The 11,089-nt window shown below is 43.1% G+C and overlaps 1 protein-coding gene across 1 annotated transcript in view; it reads left to right on the top strand.

The window, feature by feature from the left end:
- Positions 1-8,633: 8,633 nt before the first annotated feature.
- LOC124006861 (fibroblast growth factor 13-like) overlaps positions 8,634-11,089 on the top strand; it is a 30,522-nt gene continuing 28,066 nt past the window's right edge. Inside the window, exons 1-2 of the mRNA XM_046317053.1 lie at positions 8,634-8,650; positions 9,532-9,569. Of these exons, the coding sequence (XP_046173009.1) occupies positions 8,634-8,650; positions 9,532-9,569 (55 nt within the window). The remainder of the gene's footprint in view (positions 8,651-9,531; positions 9,570-11,089) is intronic.

The following is an 11,089-nucleotide window of genomic DNA, read 5'->3' as shown; positions in this document are numbered from 1 at the left end:
GCCCAACGAGCTTGACGGGCATTAAGTCGTTTGGCAGAACGGATGTACTCAAGGTTCTTATGGTCTGTCCAAACGACAAAAGGAACGGTCGCCCCTCCAACCACTGTCGCCATTCGCCTAGGGCTAAGCGGATGGCGAGCAGTTCACGGTTACCCACATCATAGTTGCGCTCAGATGGCGACAGGCGATGAGAAAAATAAGCGCAAGGATGAACCTTATCGTCAGACTGGAAGCGCTGGGATAGAATGGCTCCCACGCCTACCTCTGAAGCGTCAACCTCGACAATGAATTGTCTAGTGACGTCAGGAGTAACGAGGATAGGAGCGGACGTAAAACGTTCTTTTAGAAGATCAAAAGCTCCCTGGGCGGAACCGGACCACTTAAAACACGTCTTGACAGAAGTAAGAGCTGTGAGAGGGGCAGCAACTTGACCGAAATTACGAATGAAACGCCGATAGAAATTAGCGAAACCTAAAAGCGCTGCAACTCGACACGTGACCTTGGAACGGGCCAATCACTGACAGCTTGGACCTTAGCGGAATCCATCTGAATGCCTTCAGCGGAAATAACGGAACCGAGAAAAGTAACGGAGGAGACATGAAAAGAGCACTTCTCAGCCTTTACGTAGAGACAATTCTCTAAAAGGCGCTGTAGAACACGTCGAACGTGCTGAACATGAATCTCGAGTGACGGAGAAAAAATCAGGATATCGTCAAGATAGACAAAAACAAAGATGTTCAGCATGTCTCTCAGAACATCATTAACTAATGCCTGAAAAACAGCTGGCGCATTGGCGAGACCAAACGGCAGAACCCGGTACTCAAAATGCCCTAACGGAGTGTTAAACGCCGTTTTCCACTCGTCCCCCTCTCTGATGCGCACGAGATGGTAAGCGTTACGAAGGTCCAACTTAGTAAAGCACCTGGCTCCCTGCAGAATCTCGAAGGCTGATGACATAAGGGGAAGCGGATAACGGTGGTCCCCGGGAGGAGATCAATACTACAATCATACGACCGGTGAGGAGGAAGGGAGTTGGCTCGGGACCGACTGAAGACCGTGCGCAGATCATGATATTCCTCCGGCACTCCTGTCAAATCGCCAGGTTCCTCCTGAGAAGTAGGGACAGAAGAAACGGGAGGGATGGCAGACATTAAACACTTCACATGACAAGAAACGTTCCAGGATAGGATAGAATTACTAGACCAATTAATAGAAGGATTATGACATACTAGCCAGGGATGACCCAAAACAACAGGTGTAAACGGTGAACGAAAAATCAAAAAGAAATAGTCTCACTGTGGTTACCAGATACTGTGAGGGTTAAAGGTAGTGTCTCAAATCTGATACTGGGAAGATGACTACCATCTAAGGCGAACATGGGCGTAGGCTTCTCTAACTCTCTGAAAGGAATGTCATGTTTCCGAACCCATGCTTCGTCCATGAAACAACCCTCAGCCCCAGAGTCTATCAAGGCACTACATGTAGCACCGAACCGGTCCAGCGTAGATGGACCGACAAAGTAGTACAGGATTTTGATGGAGAGACTTGAGTAGTTGCGCTCACCTGTAGCCCTCCGCTTACAGATGAGCTCTGGCTTTTACTGGACATGAATTAACAAAATGTCCAGCAACTCCGCAATAGAGGCACAGGCGGTTGGTGATCCTCCGTTCCCTCTCCTTAGTCGAGATGCGAATCCCTCCCAGCTGCATGGGCTCAGTCTCTGAGCCAGAGGAGGGAGATGGTTGCGATGCGGAGCAGGGAAACACCGTTGATGCGAGCTCTCTTCCACGAGCCCGGTGACGAAGATCTACCCGTTGTTCTATGCGGATGGCGAGAGCAATCAAAGAGTCCACATCTGAAGGAACCTCCCGGGAGAGAATCTCATCCTTAACCACTGCGTGGAGTCCCTCCAGAAAACGAGCGAGCAGCGCCGGCTCGTTCCACTCACTAGAGGCAGCAAGAGTGCGAAACTCAATAGAATAATCCGTTATGGACCGTTCACCTTGGCATAAGGAAGCCAGGGCCCTAGAAGCCTCCCTACCAAAAACTGAACGGTCAAAAACCCGAATCATCTCCTCTTTAAAGTTCTGGAACTTGTTAGAGCAATCAGCCCTTGCCTCCCAGATAGCTGTGCCCCATTCTCGAGCCCGGCCAGTAAGGAGTGAAATGACGTAAGCAACCCGAGCTCTCTCTCTAGAGTATGTGTTGGGTTGGAGAGAGAACACAATCTCACACTGCGTGAGAAAGGAGCGGCACTCAGTGGGCTGCCCGGAGTAGCAAGGTGGGTTATTAACCCTAGGTTCTGGAGGCTCGGCAGGCCAGGAAGTAACAGGTGGCACGAGACGTAGACTCTGGAACTGTCCAGAGAGGTCGGAAACCTGAGCGGCCAGGTTCTCCACGGCATGGCGAGCAGCAGACAATTCCTGCTCGTGTCTGCCGAGCATGGCTCCTTGGATCTCGACGGCAGTGTAACGAGCGTCTGAAGTCGCTGGGTCCATTCCTTGGTCGGTTCCTTCTGTCATGCAGGTGAAAGAGGACCCAAAAGCGACTTGGCGAAAACAGAGTCTTTAATCCAGTAAAGTAAATACAATAAAAAAAAACACAACTTTCACTCGAAATGACGAGGACAACTGGAGACTCGATCTTGAACAGCAGGTGAACAGCAGGTTGCCTCGGGAAGGCACTTGAACCAGACAGACTCAGACACCTGCTCACCACGCAGCATCTGAGGAAAACACGACACGACAGGGCGATACACAAACACAGCACGGTGAATTCTAGACAAGGAACCGACAGGGCAGAAACGAATAACAAGGAGAGAAATAGGGACTCTAATCAGGGAAAAGGATCGGGAACAGGTGTGGGAAGGCTAAATGATGATTAGGGGAATAGGAACAGCTGGGAGCAGGAACGGAACGATAGAGAGAAGAGAGAGCGAGAGAGTGAGAGAGGGAGGGGGAGAGAGAGGGATAGAAAGAGGGAAAGAACCTAATAAGACCAGCAGAGGGAAACGAATAGAATGGGGAGCACAGGGACAAGACATGATAATAAATGACAAAACATGACATATATGATATCACATTATGTTTCATGCCAGAAGTATAATCAATTTTTGTCTCTTGACATCTTCGCAGAGTTGCTGTTTGCAGAGTTCTGACAGAGCTCTGCGTGATATTTCATAAAATAGAAAATCATTTGGCACATTTATTTTCTTACATTTAGACTTTTATATGGAGGTACGTATAATTTGCCCTGAGTGATGCACAGGAACAGCCTGGTCCAGCTAGCAGGCTGCCTCTCCTCCACAATGCAGCTTTAATAAGGGGGATGAAACACGGATGAGTGAGGGGTTTGTGAGGAAACCTTGAGGACTGAGGGTCAGATGGTAGTTCCCATGTTTCTAACCTCCTCCTCCGCCAGCCTCCCCTGAGAGCCAGGCAGGCAGGGCACTGCGCAATCCGCTCGCCTTTTTCCTCACACTCAGGACAGTGTGTGTGTGTGTGTGTGTGTGTGTGTGTGTGTGTGTGTGTGTGTGTGTGTGTGTGTGTGTGTGTGTGTGTGTGTGTGTGTGTGTGTGTGTGTGTGTGTGTGTGTGTGTGTGTGTGTGTGTGTGTGTGTGTGTGTGTGTGTGTGTGTGTGTGTGTGTAATATGTAGTATGGTGTGTAGTGGTGTGGTGTATAGTGTCTTTGTGTTTTTTGGCATATTCTGACCAGCACCCAGGTATTGTATATTTCTTTGTGTCGGGTCAATGGCACCAGTTGATTGCTCATTCAACAACTGCTGATCGGGGCTATTGGTGTCTGTGGATGATGTACTGGGGCCTATTCTCTTACAGCGATACTGTTATACTGCTGGGCCTACAGACATATCTACACCATACCCACAAAGATAACACACAACTCGACCATTGACATCAATTCATGCAGTAGATATACTAATCTATCAATATACTCTTCAGATATACTATATATTCTATAAACATACTGCCCATACTGTCTATACATCCCATAATGTATGTATACACGTCTTTACATACACTTAGGTTGGAGTCATTAAAACTCATTTTTCAACCACTCCACAAATGTCTTGTTAAGAAACTCTAGTTTTGGCAAGTCGGTTAGGACATCTACTTTGTGCATAAAACAAGTAATTTGTCCAACAATTGTTTACAAGCAGATTATTTCACATATAATTCACTGCATCACAATTCAAGTGGGTCAGAAGGTTACATATACTAAGATGACTGTGCCATTAAACAGAAAGGACAATTCCAGAAAATTATGTCATATCTTTAGAAGCCAATTGGGGGTGTACCTGGAAAATCAAAAGGACTCAGCCAAGACCGCAGAAAGAAATTGTAGACCACCACAAGTCTGGTTCATCCATGGGAGCAATTTCCAAACGCCTGAAGGTACCACCTTCATCTGTACAAACAACAGTACGCAAGTATAAACACCATAGGACCAGGCAGCCGTCATACCGCTCAGGAAGGAGACGTGTTCTGTCTCCTAGAAATGAACGTACTTTGGTGCGAAAAGTGCAAATCAATTCCAGAACAACAGCAAAGGACCTTGTGAAGATGCTGCAGGAAACAGACACTAAAGAATCTATATCCACAGTAAAACAAATCCTATATCGACATAACCTGAAAGGCCACTCAGCAAGGAAGAAGCCACTGATCCAAAACCTCCATAAAAAAGCCTGACTTTTTTTTACGGTTTGCAACTGCACATGGGGACAAAGATCGTACTTTTTGGAGAAATGTCCTCTGGTCTGATGAAGCAAAAAGAGAACTGTTTGGCCGTAATGACCATCATTATGTTTGGAGGCTTGCAAGCCGTGGTCCTTCTGTAGCTCAGTTGGTAGAGCATGGCGCTTGTAACGCCAGGTTAGTGGGTTCGATCCCCGGGACCACCCATACGTAGAATGTATGCACACATGACTGTAAGTAAGTCGCTTTGGATAAAAGCGTCTGCTAAATGGCATATAATAAAATAATAATAATAATAATAACACCATCCCAACCGTGAAGCACCGGGGTGGCAGCAGCATGTTGTGGGGGTGCTTTGCTGCAGGAGGGACTGGTGCACTTCACAAAATAGATGCCATCATGAGATAGGAAAATTATATGAATATATTGAAGCAACATCTCAAGACATCAGTCAGGAAGTTAATGCTTGGTCAATGACCCCAAGCATACTTCCAAAGTTGTCACAAAATGGCTTAAGGACAACAAAGTCAAGGTATTGGGGAGGCCATCACAAAACCCTGATCTCAATCCTATAGAACATTTGTGGGCAGAACTGAAAAAGTGTGTGCGAGCAAGGAAGCCTACAAACCTGACTCAGTTACACCAGCTCTGTCAGGAAGAATGGGTGAAAATTCACCCAACTTATTGTGGGAAGCTTGTGGAAGGCTACCCGAAATATTTGACCCAAGTTAAACCATTTAAAGGCAATGCTACAAATACTAATTGAGTGTATGTAAACTTATGACCCACTGGGAATGTGATGAAAGAAATAAAAGCTGAAATAAATAATTATCTCTACTATTATTCTGACATTTCACATTCTTAAAATAAAGTGGTGAATCTAACTGACCTAAGACAGGGAATTTCTACTAGTTTAAATCTATTTGACTAAAGTGTATTTAAAATTCCAACTTCAACTGTGTGTGTATATATATATATATATATACTTATACATAAAAAGTTTGGACACACCTACTCATTGAAGGGTTTTTCTTTATTTTTACAATTACTATTATACATTGTATTATACATTGTATTACTATTATACATGTACTACATTGTAGAATAATAGTGAAGACATCAAAACTATGAAATAGCACATATGGAATCGTGTAGTAACCAAAAAAAGTGCTAAATATAATTTAGATTTTAGATTGTTCAAAGTGGCCACGCTTTGTCTTGATGACAGCTTTGCATACTCTTTTTTTTTTAAAGAAAAAGCTTTGCACACACTTGGTATTCTCTCAACCAGCTTCACCTGGAATGCTATTCCAACAGTCTTGAAAGAGTTCCCACATATGTTGAGCACTTGGCTGCTTTTCCTTCACTCTGTGGTTCAACTCTACCCAAACCATCTCAATTGGGTTGTGGTCAGGTGATTGTGGAGGCCAGATCATCTGAAGCAGCACTCCATCACTCTCCTTTATGATCAAATATCCCTTACATAGCCTGGAGGTGGGTTGGTCATTATCCTGTTGAAAAATAAATTATAGTCCCACTAAGTCTAATGTCCATTGCTTTTGTTTCTTGGCACAAGCAAGTCTCTTCTTATTATTGGTGTCCTTTAGTAGTGGTTTCTTTGCAGAAATTCGACCATGAAGGCCTGATTCACGCAGTCTCCTCTTAACAGTTGATGTTGAGATGTGTCTGTTACTTGAACTCCGTGAAGCATTTATTTGGGCTGCCATTTCTGAGGCTGGTAACTCTAATGAACTTATCCTCTGCAGCAGAGGTAACTCTGGGTCTTCCTTTCCCGCGGCGGTCCTCTTGAGAGCCAGTATCATAGCGCTTGATGGTTTTTGCGACTGCACTTGAAGAAACTTTAAAAGTTCTTGACATTTTCTGGATTAACTGACCATATCTTAAAGTATTGATGGACTGTCATTTCTCTTCACTTATTTTAGCTGTTCTTGCCATAATACGGACTTGGTCTTTTACCAAATAGGGCTATCTTCTGTATACCATCCATCCCTTTTCACAACACAACTGATTGGCTCAAACGTGTTAAGAAATTCCACAAATTAACTTTTAACAAGGCACACCTGTTAATTGAAAAGTATTCCAGGTGACTACCTCATGAATCTGGTTGAGAGTATGTCAAGAGTGTGCAAAGCTGTCAAGGCAAAGGTTGGCTACTTTGCACAATCTAAAATATATTTAGATTTGTTTAACACTTTTTTGGTTACTACATAATTCCATATGTGTTATTTCATAGTTTGGATTTATTCGCTATTATTTAGCCAGCAGCATACCACCTTGCATACAACTGCTGGCTTGCTTCTGAAGCAGGGTTGGTCCTGGTCAGTTCCTGGATGGGAGACCAGATACTGCTGGAAGTGGTGTTGGAGGGCCAGTAGGAGGCACTCTTTCCTCTGGTCTAAAAACAATATCCCAATGCCCCAGGACACTACCCTGTGTAGGGTGCTGTCTTTCAGATGGGAAGTTAAACGGGTGTCCTGACTCTCTAAGGTCATTAAAAATCCCATGGCATTAATCGTAAGAGTAGGGGTGTTAACCCCGGTGTCCTGGCTAAATTCCCAATCTAGCCCTCAAACCATCACGGTCACTAATAATCCCCAGTTCACAATTGGCTCATTCATCCCCCTCCTCTCCCCTGTAACTATTCCCCAGGTCGTTGCTGTAAATGAGAATGTGTTCTCAGTCAACTTACCTGGTAAAATAACAGATAAATAATACAAATTCAAAACAAAGAAAAACCCTTGAATGAGTAGGTGTTCTAAAACGTTTGACCAGAATATTTATATATATTATACTCCGGACTCTGACATTGCTCGTCCTAATATCACCCTAATATTTCTATATTTCTTAATTCCATTCTTTTACTTTTAGAGTCGTGTTCATTGTTGTGTATTGTTAGATATTGCTGCATATTACTACATCCGCAATAACATCTGTTAAATATGTGTATGCGACAAATAAAATTGCATTTTATTTTATTTGACGGTACATGGGGTATGGTAAAAGAACGCAAAAAGACACTTCCCACTGAGCATAGACGTCATTTGATGTCATTTTGATGGAGTTGTCAACTAACATCAATTCAACGTGAAATCAACAAACTACATTCACCATGTCATTGGATTTAGGTTGAAAGTTGGGTGAAAAAAACACAAAATTCTCTTCTGTTGATGACTTTGCAAAATTCAAACTTATCACCTAGATTTGTTGTTGTTGAAATGACATGGAAACACTGAAACATTCAATACTACACTTTCAATTTGAAACACTGAAACATTCAATACTACACTTTCAATTTGAAACACTGAAACATTCAATACTACACTTTCAATTTGAAACACTGAAACATTCAATACTACACTTTCAATTTGAAACCCTGAAACATTCAATACTACACTTTCAATTTGAAACACTGAAACATTCAATACTACACTTTCAATTTGAAACACTGAAACATTCAATACTACAATTTCAATTTGAAACCCTGAAACATTCAATACTACACTTTCAATTTGAAACACTGAAACATTCAATACTACACTTTCAATTTGAAACACTGAAACATTCAATACTACAATTTCAATTTGAAACACTGAAACATTTAATACTACACTTTCAATTTGAAACCCTGAAACATTCAACACTACACTTTCAATTTGAAACACTGAAACATTCAATACTACACTTTCAATTTGTAACCCTGAAACTTTCAATACTAAACTTTCAATTTGAAACACTGAGACATTAAGTGTTACCGTCACTCAATTTGATACCCTGAAACCTTCAGTGTTACATTCTCTCGATTTGAATCACTGAAACATTCAGTGTTACACTCTCGATTTGAATCACTGAAACAGTTAGTGACAAGCTTAACATGACAAGGTGCAAAAAAATCACTCAAACATGAAATCCTACATACGGTGAGGTCCTGTGCAGAGAAGACAGAGGGAAGCAGAGAAAGAATGAGAGTGAAATGGAGCAATCGAGCAATAAAGAAATAGAGAAGGAGAGATGGAGGGGAGAGAATGGATCAGAAAGAGGGGGAAGGGAGGGGCACAGAGAGGGATGTGTGTGTGTGTGTGTTCGAGATGACTGGGCCTGTCCTCAGCTCTCCTCCAGCCCAGCTGTCTGTCTGTGTGAGAAGCCGAGTGGAGTGGAGCGTGTGGAGGAGCTAGACTAGTCTTTGATTGGGCTGGAGGCTGTCATAGGGTTTTGGCCCGTGGCGACTACGACACTACAGAGTGATGAGTATGAAAGAGAGTGGACAGTAGCATGGCGAGGTAGAGATCCCAACAACAGAGACGTACAGATATGGCTACTTTGTTGATATACTATGACACCATTCTACAAGAATATAGTGGTTATGCAATAGGTAAATAAATAACCACTTGAGACATCCTCAAGGACCGCTCACTTTGCAAGTTTTCATTACTTGATTGCATTGTTTATTGACTTTTAATATGGATTTGAATTATTTAATGACTTTCAATATTAACGTATTTATTTGACAAAATTCTTATTCAAGTATATTTAGAGATTGGGAAGTCAGATGCCCCCTCACATGCAGCAAGATCTGCAAATAAACAGACAACCATCACTTGTTGCCAAAGACGTTGTGCTCCTTATTGCAATGGGTTTAGGTTTCAGAATAGGTGTGAATTTGATAATGATATTTAGGGGGCACATTTCAAAGTATATGGAAGCAATAATTGTTCCCCTTTCTCTCTCATTACTACCTTCTCTTTTCCACCCTATCTTTTCCACACTATCTGTCTTCTAATCTCTCCTCTCTGTTCTCCAGATCTGATGGTTGCATTGGTCTCTTTGTAGAAGAGCCCAGTAACACTCCTGAAACCTAGCACGCCTCAGAGAGATGGTGAGAAGAGACAGGCTAGATAGAAGATAGGCTTGTCCTTTCTCTTCCTTCCTCCCATCTCTGCTCCTTCCTGCCGTCTATTTCTGCCGTCTGTTTGTCATTCAACCTCTCTGTTGTTCATTCTCTCTTTCATCTTGGAGAGATTCTCTCTTGTTTTCTCTCGCCATCTCTCCCACATGCTTTCATTCTCTGCCTTTGTGTCTCCCTTGTCTTCCCTCATAGCTGTCTTTAGTGAGGTGTTGCACCCTAACAACTGCGACCTGGCCAAGATAAAGCAAAGTAGTGCGACACAAACAACAACACAGAGTTACACATGGAATAAAAAAATGTACAGTCAATAACACAATTTAAAAAATACAGTAATGGCCTGAGGAGGTAAAGCAATAAATAGGCCATAGTAGTGAAGTAATTACAAATTAGCAAATTAACACTGGAGTGATAGATGTGGTGATGATGATGTGCAAGTAGAAATACTGGTGTGCAAAAAAGTAAATAAAAAAATATGGGGATGAGGTAGGTATTTGGTTGGATTGGCTATTTACAGATGGGCTGTGTACCGTTGCAGCGATCGGTTAGCTGCTCAGATAGCTGATGTTTAAAGTTAGCGAGGGAGATATAAGTCTCCAACATCAGCAATTTTTGCAATTCATTCCAGTCATTGGCAGCAGAGAACTGGAAGGAAAGGCGGCCGAAGAAGGTGTTGGCTTTGGGGATGACCAGTGAGATATACCTGCTGGAGCGCGTGCTACGGGTGGGTGCTGTTTTCGTGACCAGTGAGCTGAGATAAGGCGGAGCTTTACCTAGCAAAGACTTATAGATGACCTGGAGTCTGGCAACGAATATGTAGAAAGGGCCAGCCGACGAGAGCATACAGGTCGCCGTGGTGGGTGGTATATGGGGCTTTGGTGACAAAATGGATGGCACTGTGATAGACTGCATTCAGTTTGCTGAGTAGACTGCTGGAGGCTATTTTGTAAATGACATCACCGAAGTCGAGGATCGGTAGGATAGTCAGTTTTACGAGGGTATGTTTGGCTTCGTGAGTGAAGGACGATTTGTAGGATGCCAATTCTAGATTTAATTTTGGATTGGAGATGTTTAATATGAGTCTAGAAGGAGATATTACAGTCTAGCCAGACACCTAGGTATTTGTAGTTATCCACATATTCTAAGTCAGAACCGTCCAGAGTAGTGATGCTAGTCAGGCGGGCAGGTGCGGGCAGCGATCGGTTGAAGAGCATACATTTAGTTTGACTAGCGTTTAAGAGCAGTCGGAGGCCACGGAAGGAGTGTTGTATGGCATTGAAGCTTGTTTGAAGGTTTGCAAACACAGTGTCCAAAGAAGGGTCAGATGTACACAGAAGGGTCTCATCTCTGTAGAGGTGGATCAGGGAATCACCCGCAGCAAGAGCGGGTTATCCAGAGGTGACACATATTACTTGCTCTAGAAGACAGGGAAGCTCTGTTTGATTCTCTCTGGATC

Source organism: Oncorhynchus gorbuscha, linkage group LG20 (assembly GCF_021184085.1).
Source record: "Oncorhynchus gorbuscha isolate QuinsamMale2020 ecotype Even-year linkage group LG20, OgorEven_v1.0, whole genome shotgun sequence".
Taxonomy (NCBI): domain Eukaryota; kingdom Metazoa; phylum Chordata; class Actinopteri; order Salmoniformes; family Salmonidae; genus Oncorhynchus; species Oncorhynchus gorbuscha.
Note: the sequence above shows the minus strand (reverse complement) of the source record. Positions and strands in the feature narration are given on the sequence as shown.